This window comes from Pempheris klunzingeri, chromosome 21 (assembly GCF_042242105.1).
Source record: "Pempheris klunzingeri isolate RE-2024b chromosome 21, fPemKlu1.hap1, whole genome shotgun sequence".
Lineage (NCBI taxonomy): Eukaryota > Metazoa > Chordata > Actinopteri > Acropomatiformes > Pempheridae > Pempheris > Pempheris klunzingeri.
The window spans coordinates 17,385,277-17,406,035 of NC_092032.1; the positions used below are offsets into that span (position 1 = coordinate 17,385,277).

Consider the following 20,759-nt stretch of genomic DNA (forward strand, 5'->3'; position numbering starts at 1 on the left):
GGGTGTTTCCCACAGACACATAAACACTGAACAGCCTTCAGCGTAGCCACTGAGGTGTGTTTACCAAAGATGAGCAGACACCCCTGTCAGCACGTTCAAAATTGGTGCCTTTTGGAGACCTTATCATTGAATAATTGGGGAAGTACATGGGAGGACTGGACCCTGTTGCGTGGAGGAGTTGGCACCCTTTGTGTGTGCATGTTTGTGTAGAGATAAGACGAGTCAAAAGCTGATTTTCTTCACTTTATCTATGTGAAAACATTGCTAATGGGTCTTGTGCAATCTTGTGCATATGGAGGGGTGTTTGGGTCAACAGACATGGGAGGATGATGAAGAGGCGGGGGTCTGTCTGCTTCATATTGAGGGATGGCCCCTTGAAGTAACTCTGACCTCCTCCATGTTCACAGGACTAAGAGTCGACAGACATACCAGTGGCCCTGTGTGGCTGTAAAGGTCACACAGGCTCTCTGACATGTTGAACGTTGACCATGTTCACCTTCTTATTTTACAAGGTTAGCATGCTGCCATTGGCTAACTAGCCGTAACCGCAAATTGTAGCTGAGGCTGATGGGAATAACAATTATTTGGTTGTAAGCCGAAGTTAATTGAAAAGTCAGAGGCTTAAAGTGATTGCAATTAATCCTCTGGGGACCATGAATGTCTGTAGGGAATTTCATGGCAATCCAACCAATATTTGTAGAGAGATTTCAATATAAATAGTAATAGGTAGATAGTTCTTCCTCATTAAATTGGTCCTTTAGTCATTGTTCGACTTGTTCAAGTGATTGGATAATGCTAACACTAAATCTAGGAAAACATCCCTTAGTTTTTGTGCTGCATACACTTGGAGCAGGCCCTGTGGTTGACCGGCGACCGGTCCAGGGTGTCAGCTGTGATTGGCTCCAGCCCCCCATGACCCTTAAGTATAAGATAGTGGATACACACACTACATTTTATAATGCGCGTTAAAACTTAAAATTGCACCCATTGGTCAATTTAAAACCTAATTACAAACTAGTTTGCTCTTCAATGTAACTGTTTTAACTGTGTCCTGTTGTCTGTTTTCTCATTAATTTTGTGTGAATTCATTCTGTTTTGATTGTGCTCTGGACATCTTTGAAAATGAGGGCATTCTCTCAATGGTTCATTGAGATTTAAATAAAAGTTGAATGAATTAATGAAAAAGATAAATGTTAACTTTATGTTGGCATGAAAGGAAAAGTCAAGGGCTCACCAAAGACAGCAGGAGTTATCCTAGAATTCCTACTTAAGGAAGAGTCATCATCTGGGAACCATGAATGCTACTACAAACGTTCTAGCCAATCCATGCAGTGAAAGACGAGATATTTCTCTGAATATCTGATCAATTTGACCTGCCGGCGGCTCTAGAGGCAAAGTCAGGGGATCACCATAGACAGGAGGATTCATCCTCTGGAAACCATGAATGTCTGTACAAGTTTATTACAATCCATTCAGCAGATGTTGAGATATTTCAGTTTGGATTTAAGTGGTGGACCTTTCCGTACTTGGAGCCATACTAAAAATTAGATGCTAAAAGAGGAGCAGAGTAAATCAAGACGAGAGCGAAGGGTCTCAGTTGAGATGTTAAACAATAAGGAAAAAACAGGACACAAGTGATTGCGATTCACAATAGTGAACAATAGCTCTGTGGTTGATGTGTCCGCTTGATGAATGGGTGTTTCTAACAGCACAGGAAGTCACGTCTATATAGGGACGCTGTGCCCAGCGCCCCAAACCCTAATGAGCACGTGTGGGAAGCGTTCTCACCACAGTGTGAGGGGTGAGGGGGGGTGGTGGTGGCTGAGGACCAACCAGGAGCGGTGGTGTCATTGTCATCACCGCCTCTGTCTGTCTGCTCGAAGAAACTATTGATGCCTTCTGACAAAAAACACTGATGTGTTTTTACAGGCGCCGACGTCACTATCATCATCAGATTAATCGATTGTAATCAGAGTCCAGTGTGTGCGTGTGGGAGTCTAATTTTGTTCTGGTCTACTGACTGTCTGATCTGATAAGTGTTTCGAGCAGAGCACCCTGCTGTTTTGCACATTAAATTAGACTCACACACACACACACACACACACACACATGTATATGTGTACATGTAAGGGTAACAGGGTCTGCACCCTCTAAATGCTACCCAGTAACACACAGATAATAATGTTCTGGCTTTAGTTAATGATTTTATTAAATGATGTGCGTTAATCAGTGGGAAGCCTGGTCCCCTCTGTCCTGAAGGGAGGGAGGGATGGGAGGAGAGGAGAGGAGAGGAGGAGTGATGAAGGGAGGGAGGAAGGGAGGGACAGTTTGAAGAACCAGGGTGAAGTTAGAGTAGGTACAGATAGACAGACAGCAGCAGAGAGAGACAGAAAGTAAATAAAGTCTGTGTTGTTCAATTGGGAAAGAGAACAGAAGACATAGAGAAAGTCTGTCAATTCAGAAAGATGTTACTATAACATTTTGGATTTAATTTACCCTTAAACTAGATTTTTTTTTTTTTTAATTCCGCCAGAGATTTTTGCTTTCTGGTGTGTTTTTACTTATTTGTCCACTCATTGCTTCATTGCTTTGAAAGTTGGCAAACGTGGGCGTGAGTGTGTATTTTTATGTGTGTGTGATATAGCAAGAAATGGAGCTGGAGCGTTTAGGTGGTGGCGGGGTTAAACCCGAGAGGGGCAACAGTCAACTCTACAGGATAGCTCTGGCCATGTGTGTGTGTGTCTGTGCCGCTCTGCTGCTTGCACTCATACTGGGTAAGTCCAAAACACACACACACACACACACAAAGAGATCACACACATTTTTCTTCAACCTGCACTTTAATTAGTAAGGAATTCAGTGGAAATGTATCATACAGTGCGCACGCTGTCCTCAGATTATAGTACATGCAGACTGTAAACAACACACACAAGCGCACTGGTGGGAGCAAAGGTCTTTGTGCAGCGCTCACGGGTAACTCGTGTCAAACTATATTTGGTTCATATAAGGTTTCAAACACGCCCACATGCACATGCAAAACCTCAGGCTGCAAAATGCACTGTGGGAGTCAAATTGGGCTCTGGGTAAGAGGAAAGAATGTGTATGTTGACACTTTGTGGGAAATGTTTCCTGCAGAATGTGAAATTAATTAACAGGGAATTGTGTGGCAGAGTGATGTGTAGGGTGTGTATGTGTTTATTTACAGGGAGCCGTGCACATTAATAAACAGTGATGAGAGAAACCAGTGATTTCCAGCTAAGAACAGGTGAAAAAATATGAAGTTATGGTAAAACTGATGACTGGCTTCAACAGGGACGACATATATTAAACACCATAGGAAAACAATGTGGAACGAAGCACATTTTAGGGATTTAACCATAATTCAAGTTTGGCTTGTCAAGTGCTACATAGTGCAGTGTAGTTAAGTACTTCCATAGGTGGACAATTCAGATGTTTGCTGCTGTCATAGGAAAGGCAGATTTCTCCATCTTACTGCCTCTGAATGGAACAGTGCAGTAGCTGCTGGCAGCAAAGAGCATAACACCCAAAGTATTAACAGAAAGATGCATGTGTAATTTTGACTGAGAGCGCAAATGTGACACTTTTAACAAGTTTTACAACATAAAAGTTACAAAAACAATTAAATTACAACTAGACTTATGGTTCAGGACAACTAGAAATAAGTGAAAACAGCTACTCTAGTTCTTTCAAAAGGTAACACACACACACACACAAACAGCCTACCAGCACCACTAAAGCTCACTAACTGACATGTCTTAAGTTTAAAAGTTACAATATGTGGTTTTACAGGGGTTATATATGGTGTCACTGTCAATCACAACCTCCAGATAAACCACAGCTTGTCATTTTTTATACAGATTAAACAAACAAGCTCTAACTTGTAGTTGAGTGATCTTTAGTGGTGCTGGTAGGTGTTTTTTTGGACTAAACTATTTCCGCCCTGTGTCTTTGTGCTTAGAGCAGCTAACCAGCCTCTGGCTGCAGCATCATCTAACGGACAGATGTGAGAGTGGCGTTGATCTGATTATCTAACTACAGCAAGAAAGCTAATAAAGGTGTTTCCCAAAATGTCGAACTCTTCCTTTAGTTTTCAGTCTGTATGTCGACTGTTTTAGTAGTGAAGTGGTTTCAGTAGTATGTGGTTGTGAGGATGGTCGTGGTTGGGAGGGGTGCATGTGTGTCTCTGGGGGTGGGGTAAGTATTGTTTTTTTTATTATTGAGGGAAGCCAACATTCTTGTGGTGGTACTGAAGTGTAATTATGTTATGTGCCTATGTATGCAGTGTACCACACACCCACTCTAATGGAAGCCCTCCTCTGCTCTCCAGCCATGCGAATGTCCAGACACAGGAATGTCAAGTGGTCGTTTGATGTTTAACTTTTCATTTCTAATGAAAATGCTTGTTTGTGTTGGCGGCCTGTTTGGTGACTCAGTTATGAGCATGAGTTTGGTATTAGCAGTGACACTGGAGACATCTGTGTGTATGTTTAAACCCCTGTGTGCGTGTTTCTGACGGAGCGGTCAGAGGGGGTTGTCGAGGTTGTTCCAGGCCGGCCGGGTCGTGCAGGGTTGAAGTTGTGAGTGTGCGCATTTCTGCTAGAAGAAGGCGCGACATTAAGCAGCTCTCACAAGCAGCTCTAACCAGACAACAAGACCCACCGACCGCAGAGGTCAGACATTGTGGCGCAGCTCCGTAACGCTCCACTCATCCGTTCACAATGGGGATTTGGTTTCTAAATCTGTCTGCTCAGTTCATGGGCTTGTCCTGCCTCTATTTGCCCTCAGAGCCACATCACATAACAGTGGTTTCTGCCAAGAGGTCAGAGAAGCAGGCTTTCATTCACCTTCTAGGAAGGGAAGTGGATGGGTAAACCTGTGGGCGCGCTGAGAGGAGCGTAAACAATGAGAGGCTCTCTTCTGTCTTCTTGTGGCATTCTGACTGCCCTCATTAGAAATAATTACAGCTGACAGTCAAGTTTAAATTAAAAATCTGATTTGAGGTATGACTGTATAAAGAAGGATGATGCGGCAGGGTCGTGTGATATCACACAGCTAGGAGTTGCGTGGCTTTTGTTGGTGGTGACTTTCCGTGGTGCAGGCGGGCACAAGGTTAAAAATTGCAACCACAAATTGTTTACTCTGTCTTACTGCTCTCCAGCTGTATCAACAGCACCATACAGGTCTGTATTTGTCCCATTTTGATAAAGAGTGGATTGTGGGAATGTTTCTTATTGACTTCCCCCTGATAACCAATAGAAATGTTCAGCTGTATGTAAGTAAGCTGACACTTTCAGTTCTCTCGTATTATAATGAGAGATGGAAAATTACCGATGTTTCGGCCTTTTCAAGAATACTACTAATACAAGAATTAAATATTGTTCAGCAAAGCTCCTTGATAAAAGTACAATTCAACACTTCTTACATCTCATATTGTAAAAGTCTGTTGATACGCAGTCACATCTTATTGCTGATTTATTTTACACTTGAAGGTAAGTTTGTTTCCATTTTGTTCTTTCCACGCTAAACTGTAATTCATTAAACATAATCTCATCGTTTTGTCAAAGGAAAACTTAACGTGAGGCCCATTCTCTTTTTCCTGAGCTTTCAGCTGCATTTCATGGCCTTCATCAAAGGCACACTGGCAGCCATTATCAATATATCAAATGTAAAATTCCCTGACTTTACCGTGACTAAAAAAAACCCCACTGTAAACACTCTTTAGATGAGGGATCTCAGACTCCTTAGCAAACCTGTTGTCTGCTCGTCCTTGTTATTATTATCACTTTGTAACCAAAGCTTCTGATTCACACTTTCCTGGCATGTTTGTAGACTTTGACCTCCGTCAAAGGCCTCGGTTTTTCATTGATTCGATGGGCAGAAGACAGCCAGTGAGTGAGGAGGAGAAATGAGAGCTAAACTTTTGTATAACCATAACCATCAGAATGAGTGTAACAACCTGAAGAAGAAAATCACTAATAGTAAAAATATATATTGGTTTGGTGAATAAACAGCTTTATTAATTTATGCAATTACTTCTCTTTAAATTAGACTGACAAAATTCCCTGATTTTCCATGACCACCCCTGTCCGGAATAAACTTTTCTTATTGAGCACCCTGGAGAAAACTTTTTTTTGGTGATGTGGTTTGTTTACCTCCACATCAAGCTTCTCAGCTCTACTAATGCATTCACAATTCTGGTAATTTATTAATTATGTCAGTGTTTACTCAAAAACTACTTGGATGTTCTATTGAGTGAAGCAATTGAGATTCCAGCGCTGCTCAACGGTCACAGAGCAGTAGGGGACTATTTGTATACAGATGTGAAGTGGGTCAGGACTGAAAAAGAGCATGGATGCAACTAAAATGTCTCAGAGTGCGATTTTACATGTCAGTTGTCCAGCTTCATCCTTAACTTTTTTCTTCTCCTTCAGTCTCTCAAAAATCTAGTCAGGAGGAGTTCTGTCTGAACCCAGAATGCATTGAAGCAGGTGAGGAGTCACTTTACCCACATTTGCTCTGAGAATCCACTATTGTTTGCATGATAACAGGCCGACCATGAGATATTTTAGCTGTAACTTGAATGTCCGATGCTCAAACGTCATTATTTGGACTCACTTGGTTATGTTTCTATCTTTTGCAGCGGGGTCTGTTCTGAGTAAAATGGATCAGTCTGTTAATCCCTGTGAAGACTTCTATACTTACGCCTGTGGTGGTTGGTTAAAGGACAACCCCATCCCTGAGGACTCTTCCTCGTATGGCATCTACCCCTGGCTGCGGCAGCACGTAGACATCCGACTCAAAGGTCCCGTCCACCTTCATGAAAGTACATTTGACTTAATAAGGCATTGAAAGTTGTATCAAAAGTAGGTAAGAACTCGTTTAGTACACACACGAGAAGAAAGTGAGCTCTTTGGAAATAGAAATGTCACTATATTCTTTATTTTAAACAGAAATATCTATAAAATGTATAAATATAAACAGACACATCCTCTTTTTTATTCCATGCATTTTTCCTCTTTCCTGCCTTACTTGTCAAAACCTAGTGCCTACATTACCCACAATGCAAGTCGGGCGTTGGTGGTTGGGTTGGAGACTTGGATGTGTTGTGCCAATAGCAGCTAATGAAGCCTCAAGCAGAGATGAGAAGTGGGCAACAGAGACTAGTCGACTTGTAGTCTTTAATTGATGCAGTTTATCGCACTTCAAGTAGCTCCCTCTGGAGCCACAACAGGCGTTCTACAACTTTTATTTACACATGCAGGAGTACTGCTTAACGCACGTGAACAGACTTTTATAAAATCAGTGGAGTTCCCCTTTAAAGTTACTCCTAAATTATCATTATCACTCACTCACAAGGTAAGACTGAACTGTGACCAGTTTATTACCAAAAAACAGGTTTTAGGTTAATTGCTGGAGCTGTGAGTTATGACACAGATTGTTTTTCTCTGTCAGAGTTACTAGAAGCCCCTCCGGACCGTGATGAACTGGAGGCAGTGACCAAGGCTAAGATCCTCTACCGCTCCTGTATGAATGAGAGTGAGTCTGACACACACACACACACTTAACAGAACGTTGAATTACCATACACGTCTACATGCCTAACACCAACTCTTACCCTTATCCTGAACTATAACCTAACCCAAAATGGGAAGTGAATCCCCATGATGTGATGTTTTATGTTTTTTTACATAATGCCGTCTTAAGGCCCTAACCCAGTCTCAAAGCAGAACACTGGTATTTTTAAACCTGTGCCCCATTTGTAAATATTTTGGTGTCTAAATGACTAGTAGGTATAAAAAGTTTTGGAATAGATCCAGCAGCCAGCTGCTGCGAAACTGGCTGCAGTGACTGCAGTGTAATCCTTTGGGGCAACTGCACCCAGTCAAAGTAAGTATGTTTTTGCTACTGACAGGCTCAGATTGTTATTTAAAGTCTGTGACAACATAGTTGAAAAGATCCCTACAGAGACGGGCTTGTTTAACCAGAAACAGCTGTTGTAATGCTCTCTTCAAATCCACCAGACTCCATTGCCAAAATTTTTTAATTTGACCTCACGTGAGAGTTGCTGCCGCAGGTGCTTACTTTCTTTGTGTTGTAGACAATGACAAACCCACACACATAAAGTCACAACGTCTTGTGTTCTTCAGGGTAAAATTACTGTTTCAGTGGAATCTGGTGGCTTCGAAGAGCAATACACAAAGAGGACTGAGACCAAAATGACGGTCTGTCTCTGTAGGGGTCCTTTCCATAATGTTGCCAGATGCTTAGAATAACAATCTGAGCCTGTCAGTGGTAAAAACAGTCACTTTTAATGTTCCAGCCATTGCAGCCCGTTTCGCTGCTGTCAGGCGAGGCTGTTAGTCTTGTTCACACCGAAATATATACAATTATGGTTCAGGTTTAAGAATTCTGGAGATCTCCTTGAATTAACCCAACTACATGCCTGACCCCAAGCTAGTTTCAATCTTAACCCAATTCTAACATTACCAGTAAAACTAAATCTTGCCAAAATGTCCTCACAATTCAAAAATGTCCCCATCCCCCATGTCTACAGACAGATCCTAACAAGTCAAGAGTACACACACACAGTGAGTGTGTAAAATAGGACAAGATGATCTTTTATTGATCCCCATGGCTGATCTAGGCCAATGTGAGAGCAAAAGCTATATCAGATGAAAAAATGAAATAGCATCTCAAGACAATGGCAGCAATACTTTTCTTAAGTTTTCTTAAGTTTCTTAATTTCTCTGCGCTTACACAGCTATTCTGGAACAGATGGACACCAAACCAATGCTGAAAACACTTAAGCAGCCTGAGTTTCGGTGGCCTGTGGTGGGGGATGGGCTCGGCGGGGAGTACCAGTGGTCAGAGGGGCAGTGGAACCTCCTGAAGACTCTGGCTCAGATGAGGAACCAGCACAGTAAGAGCGTCCTGATTCGCCTGTACGTCTCCCCGGATGACAAAAACTCCTCACACTACATCATCAAGGTCAGACATCCACAGTTCACCGCTGTCACCTTTTATGCATGAATGTTTTTCAGTGTGACGTTTAGGAAAAGTTGTCAATTTGTCCAACACACAACATTTTTACACTTTGATGTATATATAGATGAAACAAAATACAATGTATTGTGTTGACTAGTGAGATTTAGATGTGCTGTTCGATATGGTGGCTGTGCCCCGTTTCCAGTTTTTACAATATGTTTGTCCCAAGCGAAGGACTGATGGTTGTAACTTTATATTCAACTGACCATAGGCAAGATATATGATAAGATGATATGATAGGTTGGTGGATTTTTAGCCACCGCAGTACATATTGTGAATACCAGCAGACCACTATCTAAAACACCTTGCTGACAGCTGCTGGTTTGTGTTGATGCCAGATGTGATCCATCACAGTAAGCATTTGCTGCCTTCATTTTTATTGATTACATTAATTAATTGTATGACAATCCAGCCTCGGCCTGGGGAACCCGGGTTCGACTCCCTCCAGGTCCCGGCTACCAAAACTGGGCGAGGGTTGCATCAGGAAGGGCATCCGGTGTAAAAAACTAACGCCAAAATCTATGAGCGGACTGAGCCAGAAAAAGGGCAACAACAACATTGTATGACAATGCAGGTGCAAGAAGGGACTATTGAAACTTGTCCTATTAGTGCTTTCAATGAAATAATAAACAATAAAAACAATTTCTTTGAGAAAGTATGAAAATACTGTGATGTATTATTTGCTTCTAACGTCCACATCTTATATCAGTGCATGGTATCACCATCAGCGTACGATTGTTTTCTTTATAAAATGTCAGAAAATGGTGAAAATCAGTGTGTCAAAGCCCAAGGTCTCATTCTCAAAAGTATTGTTTTGTCCAGAACCCAAAGAACCCAAGTATTAATATCTAAGGGGATAAGAGAATTTTTACTTTTATGCTTCAGAAATTACTCAAACCAATTAACTGTTTATAAAATAGCTAACAATGAATTTAATAGCTGACAATTAATCAGCTAATCGTTTTATCGTTACAGCTCTAGTGCCATTTCCAACATGTAGTTGAAAGAACAATCCAGTTTTGGTACTAAGTGTACTCATACATACACTTGATACTAATTCAAATCTATGATCTCAGGGCCATTTTAAACACACAAGGAAAAGTTTCAAAACAAAGAGAACTTCCCTGGGATGGATTTCTTAATATATATCTATCTTTAAATAATGTGATTTTCATACCGTAGTGGAAATGATGTCATGGTTGCCTGTGTGGAGAAAAGCATCTCTAACGTAACACAATCAGTCTTAAAAAGATGCAAAAGCCCGAGCCTGGACATGGAGGCTGGTACAGATTGAGTGCCTTGCTCAGTTAGTTTTATTGCTGCGGCAAAAGTTACAAGATAAACGAGCCCGAAAAACCCAGCAGAGACTAACCTGTGCTCTGCGTCTCTCTGTAGCTCGATCAGGCGTCCTTGTCTCTGCCCTCCAGGGAAGACTACATCACCAACACTTCCTCTGCTCGGGCGGTGAGTCTCTGCTTCATCTTTCACCTCTTTTTACCTGTCATCTAAAAACTCCTCTTCCTGCAGGAGCTATTTCCTTCCTGCTTGAGTGATGAATTGTAGCAGAAAAGAATTTCAACCACTTGAAGTTTCAGCGGCTAATGTTGGGTTTTTATATCAGCAAGCTTCCTTCCAGACGCAACATATTCACAAATGCCAGACAGTCATAATGAAGAAAATGAATTGTAGACGGGGGCCCGCTGATATTGATTGCCCCACTAATAGCTGCCTCATTTGGCCAGAATAAAAAAAAATATGCAGTGAGTAATTTTTCTCTACTGGAAAAACTCCCAGTCTTGTTATTACATCATACACACTGTCATTATCAGTAGTGAAAACATACTTTAATTTGAATTTATTAAAATATATATTTAACAATCTGTAGAGCTGTTTTATATTACTGTTTTCATTTTATAATGTATTGCCTACTGTGTTGTTCTCATGTTCTTAAACTTAAGAAAACCAAATATATTTAAATATTACGAAGTAAAATTCACTCCTTTTTGAAATTTCTGATTTTTACCTACCATAATGGCACTTTTATTACTATTCATTACTTTATATAATTTCATACTTTTTATTCTATGTATTTTTGTATAGTTGTATGAATGTATTTTCATATTAGATTTACCTGTACAATATTTATATTTCTCCTACGTCCATTTGGACATAAGTGTTTGAACTTAGCTTAGGCTACAAATGGTATTGGACATGATTTTATTCTAATGATTATTTTCTGCTGTTGTGTATCTGTCCCTTAAAACAGATAATGATAAAAAAAATAAATAAATGTAACTGAAAAACCACTGATATACAGCAGTACAATAGCATGTGAGTGTGGAAGTAGTCCTTGATTGATGTCTTATGGCGCCTGATGTTTGGTAGTATTAGTGGTAGTGACAGCAGCTTTCAGCAATGAAAGAATAAATGACGTGTGCCTTTTTCTGCCTCTCTCTCTCCGTCCCTCTCTCCCCAGTATCGAGCGGCCCTGCTGAGTTTGATGGTAGATACAGCCGTCATGCTGGGCGCTCCAGAGAAAGCAGCACTGACCCAGATGGAAAAGGCTCTGGCCTTTGAGACCAAAGTGGCTCATGTAAAGACATCATGTCGCATGAATATAATCCCACTTAATGTATGGGAGGGATTTGATCGCCCTCAGTGGCTCTGGAGCTAATTAAAAACTCAGCAGCATTAACTGTAAAATATGTACATGGTTCACAGACTTCCCCAGCAGTGTAATGTGGAATTATTCTATGTTTAAATGTATGATCAGTCATGTCACTGTGTCCTCAGATCCTGATTCCCTATGAAAACCGCATCAGTGAGAACATGTACAACAAACAGACACTCTCTCGTCTGCAGCGCTCCATACCACAGGTACTAAGAATACTCACCAAATAACAATCACCAAATCCATGAATATCTCCCCTCAAAACCATAGCACCTCTTCATGCTTTCTCATGCATGTTCATTTTTGTAACGTGGCCTGCAGACAAGCCGCCAGAAGTCTTATACTTCTCTGTCTTGTCTTACACTTATAGACATATCAAGCTAAATGCTAATGCTAGAATGCTAACATGGTCACACTCTGGCTTATGTTCACCAACCCAGTTTAACGTGTTAGCATGCTAACATCAGTTCAGGATTCTGGTTATAACCTAAAGTATTGGTCTAATCTTGACCTGATGAAGGCACTAGAGGAAAGTTTCATCCTGCAGGGTGCATGGATGTCTATACTACACATATTATTAAAGTAATTCTGATTCTGATTCTGATAATCTGATAATGGCAATCCATCCAACATTTGTGGAGATGTTTCTGTTTGACCACAAGTACGAAATCAACCTCACAGGCGGCTCGAGGAAAAGCCTGGATTCCTGTACCAAATCTCATGGTAATCCATCCAAACCCATCTGGACCAAAGCGAGTCAACTGCATAAAGATATTTTTAATTTTAAACCCCAAATCCAGATTAGATATATCCTTTAAAACAATATGTTTTTGTTAAAAATCCCAAATATCAACACATTTGCTCGTAACTACAGTTTTTTATTTCTACTTAATACATAAAAAACCTCTACGGTGCGTATGTCCTCGTCCATGTGTCTGCAGTTTGATTGGCTGAGTTTTGTTAAAGCTGTTGTGGAGTCTAAAGTCGACCCGGTTCGGTCCATCTCCTCCTCTGAGCACGTCATCGTACGAGCGCCGCAGTACTTCAAGGACCTTGTCAAGCTCATTAATGCCACAGATCCCAGGTACACACACACACACACACACACACACACACACACATGAACAGCCAGACAGAAAACACACACAGACTGATGATCACACACTGGGGCTGGAGGGCTTCTGCCTCTCATTATAAGTATATTATAGAGCATAATGAGATTATATGTAGACATTTTATTAATGTCCCTCCTCTCTCTCTCTCTCCAGGACTGTAGCTAACTACGTACAATGGAGGACAGTTTTTTCCAGGATCACCACTCTGAGCCGCCGTTTCCTTTACAGATACCTGGACTTTGCTCGGGTTCGTACAGAAAGAATCTTCCCAAATGTATTGGTCCATATTTGGTGATTTTTAAGTTCTTGATAATTAAACGCCCCTTTATGGGTTGAGGGGCAAAAACACTCTCCATTGAAACCTGATATTTTGTACATTCATGTTTTTATATGATTTAAAAGTGGTTTAAATTACACAAATACCTGCTGTCAGATGAATATATTTCTTGCTTATTATGACTCCAATTTTAACTCTCACACTGCAAGATTTACATTTAATTAATCCTGAAATCCTCGGTTATTTAACAAAGTATAAATCAAACCCATAATTAAACATTTCCTAAATGTAACCACAGACGACTCTCATGAACCGAAGCCAACTAATATAATGCAACAGTAGTAACTGAGTATACTGATTTTCAGATTATTGTGCTTTTTTCAGTTATTATACAAGAAATTCATGTACTTGCATGTAAGCTTGTATGACCAACCTGGAGGAGTTTGATGGATGTTTTATAGGCTGATCCCAGTATTTCTTTCACTTGGTGTGTTGTAATTTGCCACGACTCATAAGCCAAACTTTTCAAACCCAAAGTGTTTTACAGTTACGAAAAAGAAGATAAAGAGAGTTTGAATAAATATATAAATGAAAGAGTGAATATATAGAATAAGAACAAATCGTGGCAAGGTGGCTTTTGAGAATAAACACGTCTTGAGATGAGATTTAAAACACCCGAGCTCTTATAGCCAGGCCATTTTTTATGCAACTAGTGTGCATATTGTGTCACTTCAACTACTTTAACCTCATATATTTACATACTGTTTTTTCATCCTTGTCAATATTAAAACTTTTAAGGAGTAAAGCCCAAAAACTTTCAAAGTAGAAGTAGCAAGCTCACACTGAGGTTTCTTAACTTGTGTCAATCTGTGTTTTTATGTCAGTTTTCATGACAGTAATTAGAGAGCTGAGAGAGTTATGTGATTTTGAGTACTATGTTTTTCTATTTTTGAGACCTTAAGCGAGCTCAATATGGACTTTATGGGATGTCATAAACACAAATGATGATATATTTAAAAGAATTTGTTATACTTGAAGATCCCAGTGTGTCAGTTCCTAAGATTTCCCAGGTTGAGAAACGGTGTAAGCTGATACCATGTGGAGTAAAAGGCAAAGTCACCTTGCATCTCTGTTTCTCACACCCCCACCAGGTAACCACGGGAACCACCTCTCTGACTCCGCGCTGGGATAAGTGTGTAAACTACGTTGAAAACTCGCTTGTTTATGCCACCGGGCGCCTCTTTGTCAACACACACTTCCAGGAGGACAAGAAACACATGGTGCGTCTGTGTTTTATGTGTGTGTGTTGATGTAGCAGTTACATCACGTCCTGAATTATGGATCAAGTGTCTGTATATGTTTAGGTGTGTAACGGATTGTGTGTATTGAGTGTGTTTGGTCTGTGTGTCACCTGGAGATGATGTCAGACATTTCCTGATGTGCCTTTTGCGTCAGTGTGGGCGTGTGTGTTTATGTGGCAACGATTTGATATCATTTTGTAATCTTCCTGTGGAAGTTACATCACACATTTAATCCTTTGTCAGCTACCTATTAATTTGAGTGTGTGTGTGTGTGTGTGTTTCTCAGATGGAGGAGCTGATCGAGGGCGTTCGCTGGGCGTTCATCGACATGCTAGAGAAGGAGAATGACTGGATGGATGAACCAACGAAGAAGAGAGCCATAGAGAAGGTTGCATGCTTGTCCACATTTCAAGATTCAAGAGGCTTAATGTCACTCCAGTTGTACCAGTACACTTGTGTGAAACTCTGTTACAGTATAAAAATTAGAATATAAAATGAATCATTTTTGCAGCTTTAAACCAGAATATTGACCGACTTGTAATGAGGATCTAACTTTGACATCTGTGGATTCTGCTTCATCTCATTTCTCCATGAGTACTCATACATGTCTGGTTTCCTTTGACAAAGCACCTGCTGTCCTTGAGTTTACCGTCTTTGTAAGAGGAGGACCGTTGACTTTTAAAATGTTCTTTGTTCTTTTCATGGATTTTTTTTTTTCTCCTTGAACCAAACTATTCATCATCCACCATCTTTGCTACGACACCAATATTGAAAACATTCTTTATTTCCTAGGTAGCATTAATAAAACCATTGTTGGGTCTCTGGAACAGTTTTTCATCAGGGCACCTTGACTCAAAACCCTCAAAAGAGTTTAATCTCATTCAGTGTTTGCACTCACTGTCAGCTGCTCCAAAGAGTGTCTGATAAAACTATTTGTGATTACGTGAAAACCTCTTTGAACTCTTGTTTTTCTCACTCTCTCAAGGCTCATGCAGTCCTGGCAAAGGTTGGATACCCAGAGTTTATTCTGAATGACACCTACCTCAATGAGGACTTAATGCAGGTTTGTACAGCACTATTATACACTAGTGCTTTAGCGTAGCAGTGGTGCAACATGGGATCAGAAATTAGCAATGGCTCATCACTTTAAGATAAAAAATAACACATACTGAAAAGTGCAGTATTTAACAGTGTATTTGCATTTGTGTGCATTTCAGCTAGAGTTCAGTGAGAAAGACTACTACGGGAATGTGTTGCAGACGTTGAAGTACATCGCCCAGTCTGATATCGCCTGGCTCCGAAAGAGCGTCCCACGTACAGAGTGAGTGACAGGACGACTTGTGCTTGTGTTTTACTTCTCGTTGATGTGCCATAATGTGTGTGTGTTTGTGTTGCAGGTGGTTTACAAACCCTACAACTGTCAACGCCTTCTACAGCTCATCCACAAATCAAATCAGTAAGATATAATATATGATTGATTACTGAAACACTTTGTAGTTAATTATTCAGAAGTTCTTGGGGTCTGAAGGTCTGTCCAGACAGGATCACGCTACACTGCACCTCAGTGATTTCAGTTAAGTAACTGAATTAGATAATTATTCCCCTAAAATGGCTGAGCAGGCATTTTAGTGTCAGAAATAATTTGGACTTTGCATTAAAAACCAACTAAAACTGACAGGGAAGACATGAGTGCTTTATAAAACAGGTAAAAATGTGATCTGTGTTTATAATAGTTACCCCTAATAGAAATCACAAATATCTACTTCACACAGGCTGAAAAAGAAAAAAAGTCTTTTAAATCTTATGAGACCTTCTGCAGGAAATGAATCCTGTTTCTCCACAGCGAAAGACACACAAACAAAGATTCTTTCGGTTTTCTCATTTAGGATTTCCTGCGGGAGAACTTCAAAAACCCTTCTTTTGGGGAGGAGAGTATCCAAGGTGAGATTAAAGAAATGTGACGCGCTCTACTAACAGACCAAAGCAATGCTTTACCCAGGAGCAGCACAGAGATCTGAAGTCATTTTTCTGACATGAACCTCCTAACTCAAAACTACAGAGAACTGTGGTGGTGAGGCCTGTGGATAAACAGCATAATTCAGCACATGGTGCTGCAAACATCATGAAAACAAAGGGTGTTAGCACCTTTGTAATATGCGGTTATAGAAACTGGGTGACTTATAGACTTAAAGAGAGTTACCAGTGACAAACACATGCTACAATGACGTCATAGATTAATTGTGGACATTTATTGCTATTTGTAAATAGAAGTACTAACCGGGAAACTGTTGAAATACTGTTAAAAGGCAAATTTGTATTCGCCACATGTCCTTTATCTTTTATTTTCAAAACACTCGATACCTGGAGAGAACATGTTAGCAGTAACATGCGTTAGCCCTGCGTTTGTTCTCAGTATAGCAGATAATTTCATTCAATAAAGAAAGAAATAGCGAGCTAGCTAACTGTTAGAATGTTTGTTAGCTTGGCTGCTAACAGAAGGTCGCGAGGTTTATTCAAAAGATGAATTCGTACCATCGACTCCCTAATCCCTGAAGCCTAACCCTCTCTGACAACCATTTCATTCATCCCGCAGGGAGATCTTTTAAATTAAATGATTGTGTCATGAAATTTCACTATGCCATTGTTCAGGTGACCTATTATTCCGAAAAGCAACAGTCTGGAAAATGGCATTTTTAGGACCGTTGGGGTTTCGTAATTATGGGTGATCGGAACAATGAGCAGTCCCCGTGAGCGAGGTGTAACTCGTTCTACTCAGAGAGGGAACCGCATGACCAGACTTCATCTCCTTGATGTCTGTTTCCAGATCTTTGAGTTATGGCGCCATCGGGGTGATCGTAGGACATGAGTTAACGCACGGCTTTGACAATAACGGTAAAGACTGATCACCACGAATGACCTCCACAACACATCCACAATGTCACAGGAAGAGATTTCTGACACAGTGGATTTTTTCCACAGGTCGCAAGTATGACAAAAACGGCAACCTTGACCAGTGGTGGAGCAACTTGTCTGTAACAGCCTTCAATGAGAAGACCCAGTGTATGATTGACCAGTACAATGGCTACCTCTGGCAGCAGGCGGGCCTAAATGTAAGAACATTCCTACATAAAGTCAGGTTGACACTTTAAAGGATGTTCTGAGGATGAAAACAAGTGATGTGCATGTAGTCTTTAACTTTAATGTGCGTCCATAGTAAGAGGTGTGAAGCTCAGAGCCAGTACGCCCTGAACCAGAATGAACTGTGATGATCATCAGCTTTGTTAATACTTGCTGAAGGAATAACGTGCTTTGTGGATGTTTTGTTCTGCAGGTGCGGGGCAAGAGGACTCTGGCAGAGAACATAGCAGACAATGGAGGAATAAGAGAGGCTTTTAGGGTACGATCTGTTTTTTCCACATGATAATACTCTCTTGGATTGTAGAAGAAACAACATTTTAGCCTGTCGAATGGAAAATTACAGGTTTAACTAACAGTGATTTTATCATTAGCTTCTTGTATTTCACAACTCAAAATGTCTTTTGTGTGAAAGGAGTATTTATAAAACTTCCAAGATGCCATGTTAAGAAATCCAGGTGAGAGAACCCTGTCTTTATATTTGTGTGCAGGCGTACAGGCGGTGGGTGGATGAGAGCAGAGGTGGTGTGGAGGAGCCTCGGCTGCCTGGAATCGGACTGAACAACAACCAACTGTTCTTCTTGAGCTATGCACATGTGAGGACAAGCATACACAACTATTTCTGACAGCACTTCATCCAGTTAAGAGCATTTCTGTGCATTTCTGTTCTCCTGCTGGGATTCAGTAGCTACTTAGCAAACACTGATTGTTGTTGAAGTGTAGGTCTTGAATTGGTGATTAGCTAAAGACTTTAAAACAGTTAAAACAGTGCCGGTGTAGTTGAAATATACATGTTTAGTAACGTTACGCACAGACAATGAAATCATCCGTTGCAATGTGCTTGCACTCTGCAGGTGAGGTGTAACTCATACAGACCAGAAGCAGCCAGAGATCAGATCCAGAGCGGAGCTCACAGTCCACCGAAATACAGGCGAGCACGCACACACACACACACACACACACACACACACACACACACACACACACACACACACACACACACACACACACACGCACACGCGCACACACACACACACACACACACACGTACACTGATGAGGGTACACACGATCCTTACGACCTGACCTTTACCATCACTGTTGCCCTGCAGAGTTATCGGAGCGATGAGTAACTATGAAGAGTTTCGGAAAGTGTTCGGCTGCCCGGAGGCGTCGGTTATGAACCGAGGCACGAAGTCCTGCCGGGTGTGGTGACCTTAGACCTCAGCGTGACCCCAAAACAGGCCGTAGCTGTCAGCAGGATATCTGTTCAAAAGATAACGCTGGACTTAGCCAATTGCATCACGTGGGAACAAAAGAAGAGGCGTTCTCACCCTCACGCATAAACATGTTGAGGGTAGGAGTGGATGATTTTATAGACTGAAGCTGTTTTTAATGGGCTGTTGTATTTTGTTCCTGCAACAAATCTCTAACTTCTTCCACTGGTATATTTAATGCACATGTTGCAGGTGCAGTGCAAATTATAACTAAAGCCATTTGTTAAGGACCACAGTTTATGGATTATAGAAATGAAAGACGACAACAGATCTAAATGTACTGTAAGTGTGACTTAATTAAGCTAGACCTATTCTTATGTGAATAAAAAATGTATATATTAAAGTAAAGGTACGAGGACTATTTTTATTTCTTTTGCACAAACCTATATAACAAATATTTCATTAACTGTCAGTAGAAATATATCACATTAATATCTGCATATATTCATTAGTCGCCTTGTTGATGAATTCCCCAACACTCCAAACCAAGGATTAATTCATTTGAGCAAAACAGAATTCAAAAAATATTCAGGTTAGATATTTACAGTCCAGTTATTTCCACATTAAGTCTAAAACCTTATTTTTCTTTTTAAATAATTGTTAAAGTTTGTATTATCATTTTGTACCTACAGAGCTATGTAGAACTACGTAAGATGGAGTGTGTGTGTGTGTGTGTGTGTGTGTGTGTGTGTGGGCTTTCCTTTGATAAGTCTCAGTTGAGTTTTTGTTTCTTTTTTGGTCTTCAATCTTTGTGTCAGACATTTATCTTCATTCTGCTGCAGCGCAGCCTGAGGCAAATGAACTCACAGAATTACAAGCACTCAAACTACAAGATGCCCTCTCTCCATTTGTCTTTCTGTCTCCGTTCCTGAGCTGCACGGCTGACGTGCACTCACTCATCAGCTCCATTGTAGTATTAGGAGTTGCTCCCGAATGAGGGGAGTATTTTTACACGGCAGGTCTCACAAATGTAGTCAGAAAATGTGAAGGATATATCACCTAAAACTACCGTTTATCACAAGTTATCATTAAAAGACAGGACTGTTATTCCTAAATGTCCAGGTTTTGTTTTATAGATTAAAATAACTGTCACCAAAAATGCTCATTGAATCTGTTTCACTTTTTTTCCCCACTTTTATCAGACTGACTCTTATTCTGCTTTTTCACATACTCTCCTACTGTTGACACAAACTGATTCCTTTCATGTTTTATTAAAATTAGGAGGACATTTCTGAAATAATATCCTACACAGACAATAAATATTAAATCGAACACAATGTCAACACTATTGACGGATAATTTTTGAGAGTCATGATTGCGTTTCATGAGCTATTGACAAAGTAACAGTTATTTTCATCAATGATTGAGCTTTCAGTACAATTAACGTCAGAATATACAGAAAATAGACCTTCATAATTTGCTAGACCCCTTTGTGATCCAAAGATATTAAATTCACAATGATAAAAACAGCAAATCTGGCATTTTTAGAAGCTGAAAATATGGTGAATATTGGTGAGCTGCACCCTCATAGATGACTTTAACCAATTAACTAAATAATGAGAATAAGAATTAAGTGTATTACCAAATAGGTTTTTACATTACAAGGATATGGAAAGGGTATATTGGTGTATGAAACACAATTATAAAATATGAAACAGGGATAATTACAATACAGATTATGAGAAAAACATTATAAAGATGTGCACTACATGAACTGAAACCCCTGTATGTAATGAAATTATATGTTATTTAGTTATGTTTTAATATCAGCATCTTACTGCTTTCCATCGGTGTAGTAAATATGTAAATATGTGTCTGTGGTTCACTGTGTTCGGTGGTGCTCCTGTCTGTCAGCCTCTAATAAAACTCTGAGACTTTTCACTGTTTCTTCACCTTGTAACTTTGCTGTGATTGATTA

The 20,759-nt window shown here is 40.3% G+C and overlaps 1 protein-coding gene across 1 annotated transcript; it reads left to right on the forward strand.

Moving 5' to 3' along the window:
- Positions 1 to 2,432: 2,432 nt before the first annotated feature.
- phex (phosphate regulating endopeptidase homolog, X-linked) lies at positions 2,433 to 19,164 on the forward strand. Its single transcript, XM_070853308.1, has 22 exons — positions 2,433 to 2,774; positions 6,453 to 6,509; positions 6,662 to 6,823; positions 7,474 to 7,557; positions 8,783 to 9,009; positions 10,462 to 10,530; positions 11,543 to 11,659; positions 11,860 to 11,943; positions 12,679 to 12,821; positions 13,006 to 13,099; positions 14,281 to 14,409; positions 14,717 to 14,818; positions 15,416 to 15,493; positions 15,648 to 15,751; positions 15,828 to 15,886; positions 16,317 to 16,371; positions 17,255 to 17,322; positions 17,410 to 17,540; positions 17,762 to 17,827; positions 18,057 to 18,161; positions 18,420 to 18,496; positions 18,677 to 19,164. The coding sequence occupies exons 1-22, from the start codon at positions 2,651 to 2,653 to the stop codon at positions 18,777 to 18,779; spliced, it is 2,238 nt and encodes a 745-aa protein (XP_070709409.1). The 5' UTR covers positions 2,433 to 2,650; the 3' UTR covers positions 18,780 to 19,164.
- The last annotated feature ends 1,595 nt before the right edge of the window (positions 19,165 to 20,759 follow it).